The 20,503-nt window shown below is 32.3% G+C and overlaps 1 protein-coding gene across 2 annotated transcripts in view; it reads left to right on the forward strand.

The window, feature by feature from the left end:
* Nucleotides 1-556: 556 nt before the first annotated feature.
* RBM46 (RNA binding motif protein 46) overlaps nt 557-20,503 on the forward strand; it is a 34,806-nt gene continuing 14,859 nt past the window's right edge. For both annotated transcript variants that reach the window (XM_051966993.1, XM_051966994.1), the window contains exons 1-3: nt 557-713; nt 1,358-1,825; nt 2,589-3,371. In XM_051966993.1, the coding sequence (XP_051822953.1) occupies nt 563-713; nt 1,358-1,825; nt 2,589-3,371 (1,402 nt within the window). In that variant the 5' untranslated portion in view covers nt 557-562. The remainder of the gene's footprint in view (nt 714-1,357; nt 1,826-2,588; nt 3,372-20,503) is intronic.

Raw genomic sequence — 20,503 nt, forward strand, 5'->3', positions numbered from 1 at the left:
TCAAATAATTTTAGAAAGTGTTCATTAGATTCCTACTTTTAAACTCTGGGGATAAGTTAGCTTAGATTCTACTCGGGGAAGAAAAAACATGGGAAACTGGTCAATTCACTTAGCTGCAAACATTTCTATAATGTTATAAATTGTATATAAAATGTAGATAAATTGTAGATAGGGTCAGAAACTGATAAATGATTCTTACTTGGGAGGACAAGTATTTGAAATGTTCTCATTGGATAGGACTGGGTAGAGCTTGAGATGTGTTATATAATCTTGGAGAAGTTGGGGGTCACCTTTATGATTGTTATTGAGATTGTGAAACTCTTTAGTTTTCTCTTCATGAGATATAGAATCCTAAGTGTATGTAATACTGGGGCAGAAATTTAGAATAGGTGGAACATATAGGAAACTTGTTACTCATGGTGACTACATTTTGTTTTTATGAACCCATGGAGGCCACACGATATAATGGAATGAGACAGCTTAAAAACTATAATGAATGCTGTGTTACTGCATGCTCTTACTTTAAACCTTTTCTTAATCTTTTTACATAGAAATCGCAACTATGAATGAAGAAAATCTAGATGTAACGAATGGATGCAGCAAAGTTCGAACTGGTACTCAGAATGAAGCAGCCTTGTTAGCTTTAATGGAAAAAACTGGTTACAACATGGTGCAAGAAAATGGACAAAGGAAATTTGGTGGGCCACCACCAGGTAAGACTTTGTGTACCAAATCTTTTTGATCTTATGCATTAGTCATTGAGGTTGTGACTACCTTCTTATTCTTTTCAAGTGTCTTCAGCAGAAATTTTCTCTTTTTAGCCACCTTAGTTATTGTTATGTTTGATTGGGAAAGAAAAAATGTTCCTGAATATTCTTCTCTGTAACTTTTTCAGATTTAATATATCAGTTCATGTTATTTTAAAAGACCAGCTTTGATGGATAGGGTAATAATGGGAAATCAACCCTGTCAAGGTTGTAATGATAGATGAATAGGAACTGCTCATTTAGAAGCATTAAAAAAATCAGGGAATTGTCAGGTTTCTTAACAAGTCATCTAATCTCTATAGGTTAGGTCTTTCCCGAAACATCTGGACTCACAGAGACTTAACTGACTTGCCTAGGACCATACAGGCTATTAAAGGGCAGAGCTAGATTTCAAACTCACTTTCTCTAAGTCCCTTTTTTGGTCACTAATATTTTGAGAGGAGTTGGCAACTTTGGGAATTTGACTGAATTGGCAGTGGGTTTTGGAACTGAAAATGGATCAGTAAAGCCAAGGAATAGCTAGCTATCTTTCAGTAACAAACCTATAAACAATTATTATACCTTCCTTGAAAATTATGCTTTCCTTTCAGGTTGGGAAGGTCCACCTCCACCTAGAGGGTGTGAAGTTTTTGTAGGAAAGATACCTCGTGATATGTATGAAGATGAATTAGTTCCTGTTTTTGAAAGAGCTGGAAAGATATATGAATTCCGACTTATGATGGAGTTTAGTGGTGAAAATCGAGGATATGCTTTTGTGATGTATACAACTAAAGAAGAAGCCCAATTAGCCATTAGAATTCTTAATAATTATGAGATTCGTCCAGGGAAATTTATTGGTGTGTGTGTAAGTTTAGATAATTGCAGATTATTTATTGGAGCTATTCCCAAAGAAAAGAAAAAAGAAGAAATACTGGATGAAATGAAGAAAGTTACAGAAGGAGTCGTAGATGTCATTGTTTATCCAAGTGCAACTGATAAAACCAAAAATCGTGGTTTCGCATTTGTAGAGTATGAGTCCCACAGAGCTGCTGCCATGGCAAGAAGAAAACTTATTCCAGGTGAACAAATCATTGTTTTGGTTTTTATTTATTTATTCATTCTTAATCTGGAACTGTGATTTCATAGGGGTAGAAAATTACTGGTGAGAAAATTCTCTCTTAGGGCAGGTCAATAAGTATTCTTCATCTTAAAATTTATAGAGCATACGTGGGATACTGAAAGATAAAGTGATTTCTTCAGGCTTATGTAGCTAAAAGGTGTCAGAAGTAGGACTTTAATGTAGATCTGACTTTAAGCTTCTCTATTATATGTTTTACACTTTTGCTGAGGAAAAAAAATCAATTTTTAAAGTAGATTTTCTAAAGGAAAATTGTTATAGATGTCAAGTAATATATCCTCATTATTTTTTTTAAACATAAGAGATTATACTGCTTTTGAGGTAAATTTTGTAAAAGCACATAAAGTATTTCAGAAGACTTTAAAAGTTAAGCAGGCCATTCATTACAAGAAGAAACAATTTATAAAAAAAAATTTTTGATTATTTCACATTTAAATTACTTGAATTTCTCTCTTTTAAGAATGAAACTTAAATATGGAGCTTGAAAAATATGAAGGTCAATATTTAATATATTGACAAACAATTTCAAACTAAATATGCCCAATTTAGATTTTATTTAAATAGAAAAAAAAATTGTTTCAGGATTTCAAATATTTCAGATATATCAGCTTTTCCTTCTTTGGGAGTAATTAGTCAAAACTTTGATCTTTATTTTGTCCATTTTAATTTTGTCTATTAGTGAGTATTATTTCTAACTTTTACAGGCACATTCCAGCTTTGGGGCCACACTATACAGGTAGATTGGGCAGATCCAGAGAAAGAAGTTGATGAAGAAACAATGCAGAGAGTTAAAGTTTTATATGTAAGAAATTTAATGATCTCTACCACAGAGGAAACAATTAAAGCAGAATTCAACAAATTCAAACCAGGTGCTGTTGAAAGGGTGAAGAAACTCAGAGATTATGCTTTTGTTCATTTTTTCAATCGAGAAGATGCGGTGGCTGCTATGTCTGTGATGAATGGAAAATGTATTGATGGAGCAAGTATTGAAGTAACACTGGCTAAACCAGTAAATAAAGAAAGCACTTGGAGACAGCATCTCAATGGTCAAATTAGCCCAAATTCTGAAAATCTCTTGGTGTTTGCTAACAAAGAAGAGGGTCATCAAAAAACTCTAGGAAAGCCACCAAGTCTTCCAGCTCGTCTCAATGGTCAGCACAGTCCAAGTCCCCCAGAAATTGAAAGATGCACTTACCCATTTTTCCCTGGAACAAAGCTTACACCAATAAGTATGTATTCTTTAAAATCTAATCACTTCAATTCTGCAGTAATGCATTTGGATTATTACTGCAACAAAAATAATTGGGCACCACCAGAATATTATTTATATTCAACAACAAGTCAAGATGGAAAAGTACTCTTGGTATATAAAATAGTTATTCCTGCTATTGCAAATGGATCTCAGAGTTACTTCATGCCAGACAAACTATGTACAACGCTAGAAGATGCAAAGGAATTGGCAGCCCAGTTTACTTTGCTTCATTTAGGTAAGTTAAATGCTCATATAAAATTTGAAAATTGTAATCTAAAACTAGGAAAACAGCATTACGGATTATACCTTAAATTAAGATTTTTTTTTGGCAACTGAATAGCAAGCAGCTGTTTTTTTAAACAAATTTTACCTTGACTTTATAAAGTCATAAAATCTTTTAAAATTGATTCTAATATAGCTTTTAAAATGTTGCTTTTTTGTGATACATGTAAAGTGTCTCTACCCTAGAGGATATGGCCCTCTTTATTTATTCTCCTTGGATCACTTTGACTAATAATTTTGATTGAAGTGATCTTTTTGAATGGCGGTAAGTATAGCATCTGCTACCAAAGTTAGTACATGAATTTATTCCTGCATCTTAAATAGTATCTTCACACTGTTCTGACAATTGGTCTGTAGTTAAGTCAGTTGATTAAATAACCATTTGATATAGTTAAAATATCAGTTCAGTTGTTGGATAAATTGATTTGTCTTTTCAGTCCAAACAGCCAATCCATTTAATAACTCTGTGTACACACAGACTGAAGTTCACCAATCTGGAATTTTGTTACTATTACTCATGATAAAGCAAGAAGCATCTTGAAAAATTCTTTTGTGTTAATTCTGATATTTTCATGCATTTTTGAAAAGTAAAAATATTTACAACATTGTGTGGATATTTAGTTTGTAAAAACTAACACAAGAGACTGAGCTTTTCAGAGATGAGTGGAAGAAAGTACTTGAAATTATGAAGAAGGTGGTTGCAATACTATTTTTAAAAAAATTTTTCTGTCTTGAAAAAAGCTATAAGCTTTTTTTTTCTCCTCTTGTTGGTCTCCGTTTACAATGCTGTCCCAAAGTTGTATCATTTCTACTAGAAACATTCACTGATTAATGGTTTCTTGAAAGTCAACAGTCAAAAAAATTTTTTTTTCCTTTTTGTTAAATAATGGCTATATACTCTTAATGAGGAATTAGAAATGGTTCTTGGCAACCACAGTTTTAGCCATTAAGTCTTTAAAGTTTGTATATCGCAAGAGTAATGAGAACAGACAGCAAAAGTAAATAGATCAAATAGTCCACAAGAGAGGATGTTTATATACATTATTTTTTAGTACTTCTAAAAACACCTCTTAGATCCACATTATTGTTTAGATTCGTTATAGACTGGTTTGTAAGTCTGAACTTTTGGCAGCAGTACTACCTGAAATATTAGATTTAGAATGAAATTTAAGGTACATATCTGCTAGAGAGAATGCAGATATGAGTATATTCAGTCAATATATTTTCATTTTTCTTGATTGATTATATAAGCATTTAAAAAATCTACCCTCCTAATAAAGACATTTTACTTATAATTATTAAAATATGAAAAAGTCTTAATAGTCTTTGACTTTACAAGGAAATAGTTGACTTTTTGGGGAAGGGGCTGGGTTGAAAATGACTGCAGAAGCATTTAGTTAGATAATTCTTTTGGTAAGATTTCATAGAGTAGTTGTTAGTGAACTAGATTAGTCATGTTAGAAAATCTTGTTGATATAGCCTCTGCTTTTCTTTTTCCTTCTTTTACAAACTCTTAAAATCTTAACACCTTATAAACCCAATACATATGCTTTCTATTCACTAATCTGTTAGTTCTTTAGACTACTATTTTTCTTTGCCTATTTTGTTGTTCCCATGAGAAGTTGGTACCATAAAAGGAAATTGCATGATACCAGAAGTGTAAACTACTAACCCTTGCCTCTGTTATTGGAGGACTTTGGCATAAAGAATAGGTAAGAGGACAATCATTGTAAGTTGGTACTAGCCTAAATAAAACTAAATATATGTTAGATTGAATAATAGTCCTAATTATCTCTGCTAATGGGTGTCAGGGGTTTGGGGGGGGAGAAATTAATATGTTTAAAAAATTGGTAGCTATTCCCCAAGTTCACTGTAGCCATCTATTTTGGCCTTCTAGCAAACCTTTTGTTAGCTGCAAATAAGCAGCATAATTTTTACTAATTTGAGTTTCTTTTCTCTCAGTCTCTTCGTGCTATCTGAGGGAAGGGCTAACAAGGAGTTCGCGTGGCCAAAAGGTAGGAAATAGGTGGAGTACAGGGCTTATTAATATTCTATTTGTGTGGAGAACACAGGGACTGAGCCTTAACCTATTTGACCAGGATGTGGACCCAGATGGTTGATAAGTGCTAGACTTAAGAACAAGACTGATGAAGGTAAAGCTTTGACTTATAACAGACTGAATGCTCTTCACCTTGAGGCAAGCTCCATCCTGTCCAATGTGGGATGGTTAAAGGATTGATATCTTCTACACAAGCTGGAACTAAAGAGGTCCATTAGATGATGGGGTCTATCTTTAAAATCAAATATAGTTATAAGAGCTACACATGTCCTCAAGGTTTGAGAAGGACTTTTGGGATTCTTAGTAAGGTGTCTATTTTCTTAGTTTGAAGTTTCTAACAGAGTTGTTTGTTAGGTCTTCAAGGTGATTTCTGGGTACCATGAAGCCGAAGTTATTCCTTGAGTTCACTGTGAACCATTGATGAATGATTATTTTTCTCATAAACTTTGAATCTGATTTTCTAGATACTCATGTTAAGTATTTAAGCTCAATTTGTAGTTTCTACTAATAAGACTTTTAAATTTTATCTCTTCCTTAGTTTTAAGTTTATCATCTTTTTAAAGGTGGGTTGGATTGATAGGCTTTTTATTCACAGTATTTTTGAGTTTCATGTTAAAATGGTGTTGTCCAGTTTTTAGTCATACTTTTACATTCTTGGAACTGTAACCTATTCGATCCTTAAAATACCCTGATCTAATGAATATGGGTATACTCTCCATGGATTCAAATTGAGACCCTGCCCATATTGTACAATTTTTATCTGTCTTATCAGAAAAGTGTTTTCTGGAAGCTTCTTCAAAGTCTCTAATATTACTTTGGCTGCCCATTGTTTTCTCCAGTGCTTTATCTCATGTGATTAACCTAATTTTTTTTCCAATTACAAAATTCCTAGTTATCATTTTTTATGCAACTTCTTGAACATATATCCTTCTTGGTAATATGCTTCCACCTACTTGCATCCGCTATACTAATATCCTTCGTCCTTGGGGTGTATGTTCAATTTTGCTTGTTCAAAAATCTGAGATTGACATCCAAAGATCAGTTTTGATATTGGTTTTAGAAAGATGGGTTTCTGTGTGAGGAAGCAGTTTTGGCTCACTGAATATGCTGCAGTTTTCCATTTTCATTATAGCTTTCTTCCCTCAATACAATTATAGGTCCTGCTCATTGTGATGCCTATACACACACACACACACACACACACACACACACACACACACACCCCTACATGTATTGGTATGGAAAATAATTTTCATTGCATTTTTTTGGTTGGTTTATTTGCTATTTAGATTGTTAGGCTAACCACTTTTTAGAGATTGTGGATTTTATTGAGTTCTATAGTATTCTTGGGTTTGTTATAGTCAGCACAATTGCATATGGAAGGAGGGACATGTGGATAATCTCATTATTTATAAGGAATCCTGTTATATTTTGTATAAGACATTGTCTGTGACGTGAATATTTTTGCCAAACATTATCTTTTATGTTTTAGACCTCATTTCATATTGATAACCATTAGAGGAACATTGGGAAAAATTATGCATCTATGAAGAAATTCTGTAAGGTTATTACTTATATATAAAAATAACTTTATAGAAAATAGACTTTTAAAGTAGCATTTTGGTCCATTAAAGCAGATCGTTTTTGGTAATCACTGATAAACTCAGTGGGATCTTATATTCCTTGGTCAGTTGTATTATTTTATTTATTTATTATTTCATTATTGTTAACTTGTAGTGTTCTATGGGAAGTAATCTACAGAAGTGTGCCTACTACCATCAGTTCACATGTTGATGATTCCCATAATGTTTTTATTTAGTCATACAAGTGAACGTGGGCCAGTTGTTTCTAGCTAGTATCTTTATAGTCTTCTTTTTCTTATGATAAAATAACTCTGATTTTCTCTCTCAACTTTTTGGTACCTTTGTCTCTTGAGATAGCTTGAAAATCAATTCTTCAGTGCTAAAACTGTTGTTACCCCCAGCATATATGAGAACTGCTTTCTTGGAGTCATGGGTAAATTGCTTGGAATAACCAATAAAACTGGATATGGTTTTATTTTGTGTTTGCATTGGTCATGCATATATGTTTGTGGTGACTTCAGGTTGACTCAGAACATCACTCTTTGACCAGATGAAACTAGATCTAGTTGCTTTCCCTACCTTTGGGGGGGGGGGGGAGAACACCTTGGATTTTTGTACCATCAAGTGTTTCTTTGATTTCTTCTGTTGTGTTTTTAATTCTTTGGTTTTAACATGGATGTTTTGCCATTAAAACGGGCAAAAGTTGTAGCTCTTAACTCTTAGAGATAATTGTAGTGTCTGTTGGTATTGGAAAATCAGACATTTCATTCAAGCATCTCTTAAACCTACAGTGAAGCAAGAAACAGACAAGAAAAGTAAAGTTGAACATGAAAACTGACAAACTGTTGCTCTGAAACAACTTTAGTTCTCCCTTATGCCACCCCCCTCCAAAAGCAAAAACCTTCAGAAGGACCCAGCAATTGGAGAAGCTGTTATTGATTGTTCTACAGTATATTCAAATTCTTGAATTTGGAAAAATAGCCAGTAAAGCAATAAATAGCTCAACTGACATTGAGAAAAAAATTTATTGTAATAGATAAGATTTGGTAGATTGGATTTTACTGATAAAAACTTTTTCCTTTAAGGCTATACTAGAATTTTTGTTAGAAGTATTCCAGATGAAGCTGTAATATCTAAGCATTTGCAAAAGGTTGGAAAACATCCACTGAGAAAACTGCTTTAGGGATTGTTTACTAACTGTGGACCTTGACGTCTTGTCCCCATTAAGGCAATTATGAACTTTATACTGAACTACTTAACACTCAAAATTATCCTGGAAATTCAGGAATTCCCAAATAAAGATGGAAAATTGAAGCATGATCTTGTGTCATGCCAAATATATCATTAATGGTTTATAAATTTTTCTGAGATATGGAGATGAACATATTTTACTAGTCTGCGAACTCTTAACTTATACCCCATTGAAAAATTTGTGGACTGCAATCAAGGATAGACTTGGGAAAATTGGTTGTCAAAGATACACTTTTTATATTCAATGTTGTATGTAGTTTAATGATGAAGAATTACCAAAATTCCATAAGCTCAGTACCAAACCATAGAATATGAGACATTTTGCAAAAGCACCTCAGCATATTAAAAATGATTTAGATGTAAAAAAGTCACATTAAAAGTTAATTATTTGTCTTTATCCCAGTTAATTTTGTAGGACATTGGTACTGAGATGTTTGAATCCAAACAGTAGTTCCATTGTATTTGATGGATCACTAATCATTATAGTAGTATAAACAGTATAAACAATATTCTCTTCTAGTTCTTGTCATCTTTTTTCTCTCATAGCAAGAATATTAATGTGGTTCAGTTCTTTCAATAATATTTGTCAGTGGTGTCAGTTAAATAAAGTTCTAAAATTTGGATTCAAGAATTAGATGCTGTCACAGATATGGTTTATCTTGTCTTTTCTCATATTCTTTTGAAGTTTATCTTCTAAAATTTGGATTCAAGAATTAGATGCTGTCACAGATATGGTTTATCTTGTCTTTTCTCATATTCTTTTGAAGTTTATCTTCATCTTTGAATAATCTGAATTCTTGGTTCTTAGGCTGAGCTTTTTATAGGCTCATTTCCCTGCACTTCTCCCCCCCACCCCATCCATGTTTTTGTTTGCTTTATGATGCAATCCTAGTTTAACCATCTCTTGTGCTTATACTCGAAACAAATGTTGTCTTGTCTACTACTATTTCTCCTTAGCAAGAAGACAGGTGTTATTCTTGCAGCAGTTTCTTGGCATTTTTTTTTTTTGCCTTCTTGTGTTACATGCTTTTCTTTGTTAAATTTCTTTAAGAAATGTGAGTTAGTTTCAATATTTAAGTCACTTATTGGGATTTGAATAGCAAGGAAACAAAGATGAATGAAAAGTAGTTCTTAATCTGCATCTTACTTAAAGAGATAATAAATCAAAAACAGTTTTAAGAGGGAATGCATTAGTAGTTTTAGGGTAGAGAAGTAGGGTATAAGGCAGGACCACATGTAGAAGTGATACTTGAAGTGAATTTTTCAGGATACAGTTCTTAAGAGGTCAGTATGAGGAAGTAGTATATCTCAAGAATGGGTGAGATGAGATGATAGGTATGTTAGATGAAGTGCTAAGGGTATAAATAGCAAAAAGGTCAGAATGACTGGAACACAAAGTGTGTGAAAAGGAGTGATGGATAATAAGGTAGAAAGATAAATCGGAGCTGAGTATATAGAACTTGGAATGCCAAACAGAAGTCTATATTTGATCTTGAAGATAAAATAGAAGCAATAGGGAACCTGTGGAATTTATTGAGTAGGGAAGTGACATGATCCAGACCCGTGCTTTAGAAAGATCACTTTGTCAGTTGTGTAGAAGTGTAGAAGATTGATTGAAGGAAGGTAAGACATGATGTAGCTGGACCAATTAAAGGAGGAGGGCAACAGTCCAAGTACAGAGAGTTGAGGTCCTGAACTCTGTGGCTTTGTGAGTAGAGGCTCCTCTTGTTATTGCCATATTATTTTTCTCTATTATATATTTTTAAACATTATTCTGAACCAATAATAGTGTGACTTAAAAGACTCCACTGACTGGGAAGTGCCACCCATGTCCAGTAATCCATTTGTTGTAATCTGTTAAGTTTGTTACTGTCCTTTTTTGGGTGCTATTTCAGTGTTCATTCTGTTCAGCACCTACACACTGTTTTTGAATAAAACATTTGGAATAGCTAAATGTCAGACTTCTGAGTCGTCTATAATTTTTGGATTCCTTTAAATCCTGAAACTTTTTTGTTGAAATCAGTAACTTATCAAGATACTTGGTAACTTGATTCTGAGGATCTTCATTGAATTTTTCATAGAGTTTTAAAGTTTTGCCCATTCAGGTAATAATGCATATGTTGCAGTGATCTTTTCAGTGGTCTTTTCACTTGTGCCCATTATGAATATTGGCAAGGTGAGATGATAGTATGCCATGAAATGAGGTTTCCTATTATTTTTTTCATTGCCTTTGGACATTGAATAAATGACATGGATTCTACCAGCTCCTCTATTTGACATTGGGAATCCATGAGCTATCTCTTCCATTTAACTATAACTTAATACCATCTTTAAGAAAAAAAGTTTTATTGATACCTTTTGTCTTTTTATTGTCATTTCCCTCTTCACTTAACCCCTAGATTTAACTCTTCTCTATCACATGGACATGGAAAAACAATTAAGCAAAAACATACAATATAGAATCCAGTTTTTGTCTTAGAATGCAAAAAGTTTTTGCCCTAGTTGTGCATATCTAGTTGATTTTCTTATAGCAAGAATGTAATTATTATTGTGGTTCATTTTCCTCCAGTAGTGTATCATTTTATTGATAGTTGAAGAGAAATCTCAATTTAAAGTATGAGAGGTTTAGTGTGTGTATATGTGCACATATATTTTATATATATATACATATATATATACACACACACATATACACATATATGTACTTGAGAGTATATATGAACATGTGATTAACATGTAATTAATTCTATGCCCACACAAAGACAGTTGCTTTACAAGTCCCCCCCCCCCCCCCCCCCGGGAGGTCTGGTTGAATGATTACTCAGTGTCCTATAGTTAGACAAAGTACAAACCCTGAGTTACCAGATTATTAGTATGCTGATCCCTCATCATGAACTCTGGTAGCTCACTCCCTGGCCTCCTGTACAAATAAGATTCCTGTCCTTGAATCTCTGTGCCATTCAATCTTAGTGCCCTCCTAGTTTTCTGTCTTGATCTAGATGCATGTGAATATTGTTAACAACTGACATTTGTTTCCATTTCAGCATGATCTTGGAAGGATTAACTAAAATGAAGGGTCATGTTAAAATTTTGGAGCAACAAGGCCTTTGTAGGCAGATCTGAAATCTAATTCCTACCCAAACTAATGTACCTGATTTGCACAGGAATACAGGTTTTTTTTTTTTTGGGGGGGGGGCAGGGTAGTGCTCCTAACTTTTTTTCTAGATCATCTCAGGAGAAGGAGAAGTCTTCCCATTACCCTTAGTTCCCACATCTTGGCTCCTAGATGCTACATTTCCTTTCCTTCTTGTCATTACTTCACCAGTATTACTATGGAAAGTTTTGAATGTTTTGGTTTTTTCGTTTCATCGGTTTCTTTGATCAAAGAGTTTCTTATCTTGCAGATATTGTATTTGTACCTATTTACCCAGGCTGAGTTTTGGACATTACATATGGTGGGCATTATATCTGCTAGTATCTTATCTAAGACCTTTCCATTTTGGTAGAACCTGTCAAAGTTTTTGCTTTGTTGTCATATCCTTTAAGAACATAATATTACCTCCATACTGTAATCAATCACTAAGAATTTATTAAGGACGAGTATGTGTTATTGATGAGGCCTGACTTTCTGAATGTTGGAATCTCTTCATTAACACTTCCCTTTTCATTTTTTAAAAATAAGATTTTATTTACATGCCCCAGACATTTCTGTGCATTTTTCATTGAAGGAATGACTTATAACAGCCATTTGGTGGCAGTTAGCACTTTGAGAGAAGAGCAAACCTGAGAACTCAGATGTAAAAAATATGCATTCTGATGTCATCTTGTTGCTTCTAAACTGAATCCCCGAATTGTGCTATTTAAATTCCATTTTTCCTCCTAATTTCTATTTCTCACTAAAATGGGAGTATATTTTAAGCAAATTAGCCTAAAGGAAATGGGTGAGAGTTAGATTCAAGGATATCATTGCATATTTCTACATTTTTCTACTCTCTTAGGACTCTCTAAGAGTGTTTGGATCTGTCAATTATGGTACATTTTCCATCTTAATATGATTGCATAAGTTATATCCTCAATTTGTATATTTAGAAACTTATAGTTAAGTTGGATTCAAAACTGAATAATTGAGTTTATGTATAAGATTACAGACTTGAAAACTATGTGAAATGAATTCTGTTTCTTTTTGTGATGCATGGAATGATCTTGGAAAACTCACTAGACCTCCACTGCATTTTCTATTTTTTAGTTTATAGAACTATAGTGGAGGGAAAACATTGGTTATTACCATTATAAAATAACTAATGAGTTTCCTTTCTCTGAACTTTGACTGCTTCTGTTTTTTTCCCTGAGACTTCTAACATTGTTTTTGTACTTATCGGGGATGTATTAGCAGGGACAGTTACATTGTGCAATGTTTAGAGCACTAGCCCTTAAGTCGGGAGGATCCGATTTTAAATCTGGCCTCAGACACTTAACACTTACTGGATATGTGACACTGAGCAAGACACTTAACCTCAATTGCCTTGCCAAAAAAATAAAAAAGGACTATATCAGCAGCTGTTATTTGCAATACACATGGAACATAAATTAAGCTATTTAGACAGAAGAAATCGAAGATAATTCAAGGAGAGTAAAGCCTCAAGCAATGGAAACAGAAAAAATTTCCAATGGGAAATGGCACTAGACTTGAACCTAGAAGGGAGGTAAGGATTAGTAGATAAATAAGAGAGGAATTCTAATTAAAGGGCATGTGGAACATGCTATCCACGTAGGAAATGGAATTCTGAATTTGGGAAACAAATTATCCCCTTTAGTTAAATTGTAGTGTGTGAAAGTTATTTTTTTTCATAATTATAACTTTTTATTGACAGAACCTATGCCTGGGTAATTTTTTATCCCTTGCACCCACTTCTGTTCCGACTTTTCCCCTGTCTCCCTTCTCTCCCCCCAAGATGGCAAGCAGTCCTATACATGTTAAGTGTGTGTGTGTTTGTGTGTGTGTGTGTGTGTGTGTGTGTGTGTGTGTGTGAAAGTTATTAATGGAAATTCAATTTGAAATATAGACTAGAGCCTGGCTTTAAATGCCAACCTGAGGTATTTTATTTTTTCTTAGAGGCACTAGGGAGCCAGTAAATATTTTGAAGTATAGGAGTAATGAAGTTATATTTTTGCTTTAGAAAGCTTATTTTGGAGGCTATGTGCAGAATAGGTTGGAGAGGAGACAAGACTATGAGTAGACGTACCAATCAGAAGATTGATGCCATAGTCCAGTTGAGAGAATGAAAGTTAAAAGAGTAAGGGTAACAGCTTTGTGAGTGGAGCAGAGAATGATAGGCGATTTTTGTGAAGGCAAAATTGACAAGATTTTGGCGACTAATTGGATGTAGCAGGTAAAGGAGAGTGAAGGAAAGTTCCTGAATGTGATATTAACTTAAAAGATATTTAAGACTTGGGAAGTTAAAATTATATTGGCGGAAGACCCGGAGAACTTGGGGGAAAATCAAGCATATGCAGTTAAATCCACAGTGTTCATTAAATGTTATCAAAAAATTGATTCTATACACAAGTATTATGAATAACAAATTTTCCCACTGTATATATGTACTTGAAGTAAGCAAGTGAACAAGTCAGTATTTGGAACATTGATAGCAGCTTTATCTTTTTTTTATCTTACATTAAATATTTAGAAAAGGATTCTCTTTATGCCATTTTGCCTCTAGGCAATATTGCTCTGGCTATAGTTGAAAATGATGACATTTGTATACCTGGTGTGACTTCAGTAAAAGTAAAAAGATTCAAGCAATTATAGAACTTTAAAAGATAGCTAACCAGTTAATCAAAGCTTTAAAAGTATGAAAGCAGTATGTTGATAGCCAAAACTTATATTAGCACATAACAATAACTGCTTAATTTAAATAATAGACTTTAAGAACATGAATTTTCTGTATGTTTTTCTGTTTGCTATTTCTTCATGTGTGCTTTTTCTTCTTTTTTGTCTGTGTAACTCTATCCTCCTCTTCATTTCTTTTTCCTCTTTTCCTCTTTTCCCTGTCTTTTTATTTCTATTTTCTCTCTCCCTTTTCATTTTTCTCTCCTTTTTCATTTCCTTCTCATTTCCTTACTTTTGTGCTTTGTGTCTGTAATATGGAGTTAAAATTCATTTTAAAAATATTTGCTCTTAAATATTGCCTAGATTTTTATGTTTCTTCTTGTTAAAGAGCAGGCAAGTCAAACATTGCACCTTTATTTTAAAAAAAAATTCGAAAGGCAGCACAAAGGATCATTGGGTAGAAAACTTGTTTTAATTGGAAAAACCTATATTATCTTGGTCCAGTCACTTAACCACTGAGGCCAGTGTTGTTGGAGGAGGTCTTCTCACTTAAGAGCTCTTTATACACATGAAATTGCAGGTTTTGAACACCTCCCCCCCAATTCCTTTCTCTCCCAATATAATAACAAAAGTTGCTTTTTTTGTGCGACCCCTGAATTGTGTGTGTGAAGAAGCAGTACACATTGTCATCAACAGGAAGGTTTAACAATCTTCATAGAAATAGAGAATGTGTATTTGTGGGTATTTTTCTCTTGCATGTTTTATAGATAGTTGGTTTTTCTACTAAAAATCTTTTTAGTAAGCCACTTTATTCCTGTAATAGTCTACTACTTTTGACTTTAATGTGTCAATATGTTTTTTCTTTTATATATTTTTATCATTTATAAAACTTCTTTTTTAGTATAATCTTATCTCTGGTTGAGCAACACTGGCTATACTTCCTTTATCAGAAATGTCAGTACTTAGGACATTTGGTACCTAAAAAGTGATAATAAATGACATACACTATTAATATCTTACATAAAATTTCTGGTTATTCTAAACCATTTCTGAAGCTTCCTTCCATGTACTAGAATTTATTTTCCCTTACATATTCTTAGCAGTAGTTCTTTTAGTCTAACTTTTGATTTTCACTGTTGACTTTGTCAGAAAGTGATGTAAATAGGAGACATTCCAGGGGAGAAAGAAATCTGCACTTAAAAGGCCTTCATGTCATAAAAATTGAAACATTTAATTGGTGCTTTCATTTCTACTTCATGAGATATCATTATTTCCAGATTGATGGGCAGAAATGCAAAGAAGGAAAACAATTCAGTTGTTCTCTTTCTATCTAACTTATTTATCATTTTGAAATAAATCATGTCTTTCCAATTTTTTTATTTTAGAAGTGTTATTTTCAAGAACATTTAAGACTAAATAAAGTTTTTAGAAATATAAAGAAATGTAATTTTATTAATAGTTAAGTCATATTTAATGATATTTTAAGAAATGGATATTATTTCCAGTTTTACAATCTGATGTTATTATTTCAAAGAATAATTTTCTCAAATTGATTTTAAATTCACTTGATAAAATAAAATGTAGCTATTAGTGGTAAAATTTTGCACATTCCTTTATTTTAATGGTGACCAATTTGTGAGTAGAAAGAAATTCCATTAACTCAACTATGTATCTTTGAGGCAGATGGGATCATGACAGGCACATCTTGAACACTTGACTTTTTTTTTTTTTTCTGGACAGAATCTTTTTTTTTTTTTTAAACACTGGTATGATCTATACTTTTAAGCTTAGAATGTACTTCATTAATGAACTAAGTGAATAGTAAGTTGAATTGTATTAGAAAGGTCTCAGATTGAGATGAGCTCTCTAGTCCCCCTAAATTCCTCATAAACTCATTGGGTCATTTTAGATTAATCACTTGACTTCTCTGGACTCAGTTAACTCACTAGAACACTGATGGAATTGAATTAAATATACTTTCAAGCCATTTCCATCTTAAGCATTTGAAATCTGATTAAAGTATTAGAATTTCTAAGATCCTAAGAAGGATCCAAGATAAATCATTGAATTCTTTATATTGTTGATTGAAGAGATAACTTCAATTTATTTTAGTTGTACTTAGTTTAAAAGCAAAATATTAGAAAAACCCTCCCACTGAGTTATTAAATAAAAATTGTATTGCTATCACTTCAAATCTTTTAAGAATGAATGGTTTAGTTATTCAACCATTTTGTTTGTTTCAATCTAAGCATTTTTTGTTGTTGCTTAATTTATCAATTGACCAAAATTAAAACTACTCAAAAATCTATTTTTTGAAACAACATGTCCAAGAAAATAACTACATGAGGTGTATTAGTATTCATTCTATGGTTAGGAATTTTGCTTATTTTTAGTGTCTTGTTTCTTTCCTATTATAATTTTGGTAACTGAAGAATAAATTTCTAAAGAAAAACATGATGCTTACTAGTTTGTAATATTTAACATTTTTCTTTAAATCTCAATATCATTTAATTTAAAATTTTTTGGTATCATTTTTTTCCTTCAAAATAATTGCTTTATTTTTCTTTATATCAAATGCCATAATTAATACTTTATATTAGTGTTGATGAATTGTTGTTTGGCAGAAGTTTGATTTTGCCACACATTGTCAGCTAACATGTATATGAATTATAATATATGTGGTATTTATGTAATATGTGTGTGTGTAGAAAATTGATATGACTATACGTTCTGAATTTTATTTAGTACAATTTTATTGTTAATAATCTATTTTAAAGCAGAGCATTATATTGTTCTTTGAAAATTGCTTAATTATAGTTTATATTTGACATCCACTGGTTTGTACTATGGTATGTAAATTTTTATCTTAGTATGACATGCTTTAAATTTCTACCTTCTACTAGATATTTCGTAGGCCCTTACAGTTTTATTCATAGACAATTATATGTTGCTAATGAGAAGTAATGTGACTTAGTGAGTGGAACACTGAACTGAGACAGAAACTGGAATAAAAGAAGAAGCTTTGGAGTCCTGTCTTCATCTCTGATGAGTTTACTTGAGGCCAGTTATGCTTTTAAGCACTTTGAAATGTTTAAAATGTACCCGCTATAACCTTGAAATCTGTTAGTAAAAATTTTAAGTGACAAGAATATTAGTAACAAAAATTAACTTCTTGATCTTTAAATTTATATCATTTTTAGTTAATTGTTAATTGATTTTGTAATTATAATTTGCATTATTACAGATCATATATAAATACTTGTTTATCAATTTCACTAAAACATATATATACACACATACATATGTATTACATATACATACACACATAGACATACACATTTATGTGTATGGATTTGCTGTAGCTCTACTCATTTTATCTACATAAAGAAACTATATAGAATTTATATGCCCAATGGAATGGTTCCATATATAGTTCCTACTCTAAAGATTGTTCAACTTTTATTCATGGCAGCATAATCATTAGAAATCTAACATTAGTTAGTGTTTGGTTGTTACACGTTAATATGTTGAAGGATACCTTTGATAGTTTGAATAGCAATGATCAAGTATTTCAGAACCATACTTATTTCTACAGGTTTAAATTGTATTTATAAAAGTAAGACTAAAAACAGGTATTAAAAATGCATTGTAAAAACTGTATAAAGAGGCTTTTCCTTCTAAATTTACTAAATTGTTTTAATTCATTCTACTTCTTTTTGTAGAAAGACCCAAAGGACTGAGGAGTCTCAGTATATTCATTTTATAAACTAAATTCTAATACTATGTTTATTTTTCATGGGAAAATTATTTTGGAATAGATAATGTAACTCACAAATAATGAGCTACCATTTTCCTGAATTTTAGCCTGTAATTACCTCTTTGCATTTGTTGAAATCCCATCATGAAATATAATTTTTCTAAAATTTGTTTCTACAGTGTTTCATAGTCTGTTTTCTGACTAGACAATAGAGTATAAACAATAACATGATTATTTTGCAGGTATGACAAGTTTGAAAATTTCTTTCTTTCCCTAACAATCCTTTTTGTTTATTTGCTTATATATTTTATATGTTGTTATATTTTCACTTACATTGTAATCTGTTAGAGAAAAACATCCATCCTAAGCAGTTCCCTTTTAATTTGATATAGTATTCTTTGTGCCTTACAGCTTTGGTTACCCATTTTTCCTTGCCTTTGTTGATCTACTAACTTGTTGCATGCCTGCCATTCTTTTATCTACTTTTGAGCTCCTTTTCTCTATTTATACATCTACATACTTTTTAATTTCCTTTTTTCCTTATTTTTTTTTTCACATACATAGACAACTTCTTTCTTAACATCTGAAGTGGTTAATAGATAAGATCTTAATTGTATATGTTGCATTGATGAGTAGAGCTGATTTTTGATGGTTGTTGCTGGAACAATTTATCAGGAGATAAAAATGTCTGTCTCTGAGAGACCTGCATGCCACTATGCGTGCAAGAATCTTTTTGGTTAGGCTATCAAGAGGCCATCAGGATGAAACCAAGCTGGAACAATAGACTAGGGACAGAACCAAATTTTCCTAGGTATCTGTTGTTGCTTTTAAGTACTTCTAAATCTTTAGTTCAGAACCAGTCTCCCAACCAGTATTAATGATTTCTGCCCTGGTGGGTTGGGTATGGGTTTATAAAAAATATGTAGCTTCAGTCTTAAAGTGAGAGTAGGATTATGACATTGTTTTCATAGACATACGAAATTGTTATTTATTTTTTACTTTTATATCAGTGATTTTACAATATAGGTATAGTACTACCCTTTTATTTTGAAGAATTAGTCTTTGAAGAATCACATCATTGGAAATGAATTTATTGTAGCCATTTTTAGTTACTGATAGCCATCCATACTTTCAAGAAATCAATGGCCGTTATCAACCTCTTTTGTTTATTATTTTTTTTTTTGTGATATTACTGCTGCTTATTTACACTTGTTCCAAATAAAATTTAAACTCTAGTAGGACCTGTGATGAACACCCAGCTGCTATAGTACTGGAGATGATGCTAAATCAAACTGTTTATCATTGTCCCCACTCATAAAGAAGTTAATGATTTAAATATGACAGCAACCATAAATTCTATTTAGATTTATACACTGTATCATCATGGGGAATGATTCTTCCTATTTCTAGCATTAATTAGGGAACAAAACAGCTTTATGGGAAAGATAAGTCTTTGCGTTCCATTCTGGATTAAATCTTTATACCATTATTTTGTTTCATTGACTGTTATAAATTTTCAGCACATCATATGCACCTATATTCAAATAAATATAAGTACATTAAAGTCATTCCAAGACTATTACATGTATAGTATGGATACTTAAAAATTGACTGTTCAGATATTCCTTGTTGTAAAACTCATTTTTTAATTTAATAATTAAAAATTTATAAAAGATATTCAAAAAAGTTTCAGACTAAGAGAATACTGAGTCTTTGGACCATGACACATTATCTGATTTATCAGTTCAGATGCCAAAATGAACCACCACTCTAAGGAGCATGTATGGTTCATTTTTTCATTTTCTCCTTGTATTCTTTTTGGGATTCAACATCATACTTTTTATGAATAGAGAGAAGACATATATCTTGTACTTTTGGTAGATTTTCAGATGTTTTGCTGTCCCACTGTTAAATTCATTAGTTTTTGATTTTAGCTAAACAGTGAGGAAAGAGACACTTACCCTTGTTTTTAAAATGGTAGCATAGCATTGTATTAGAACAAAAGACAAGGGTTTAGAGATGAGGAGTCTGATACTATCTCTGTTCCTGACCAGTTTGGGACAAGTCACAGCCTCTGAGCATACCTCAAGTTTTCTCATGTTTCAAAAGAAGAAGTTGGATTAGATGATTTCAGTGGATATTCATAATTATGTCATTTGGTAATAATGTATACTCTTGCTTCATAGCCAAAATGTTTGAATTGAAAGTGGTTCATAGACTTAGAAATTTTCTATTTGGGTTTTATTTGTAATGATTCTGTTGTCATCTAAATGTTGGACTTTTAGCAGTTTCATGAAGAAGTATGCAAAATATATTAGGGATTTTATTTAAAATGGTTTTCTATAGAAGCAAGATGTGGTAAAACATGTTATTCAGATCTTAGGAAAACTATATTTGCCATCCAGTGGAAAGATCATGGACCCAGGGGTAAGCAGGTGATGGAGTTGGTGTGCAGGGAGGTTGGTCTCCAATTCTGCCTTTGACACTTGGTCCTTGAGTATCGTGGGACAGCTTATTTAGCTTCTCTGACCCTCTGTCTTCACCTGCAAAATGAAGACATTGAATTAGATAAATTCTTACATGTATTCTAGCTCTAGATGGATGA

The sequence above is a fragment of the Antechinus flavipes genome, chromosome 6, assembly GCF_016432865.1.
Source record: "Antechinus flavipes isolate AdamAnt ecotype Samford, QLD, Australia chromosome 6, AdamAnt_v2, whole genome shotgun sequence".
Taxonomy (NCBI): domain Eukaryota; kingdom Metazoa; phylum Chordata; class Mammalia; order Dasyuromorphia; family Dasyuridae; genus Antechinus; species Antechinus flavipes.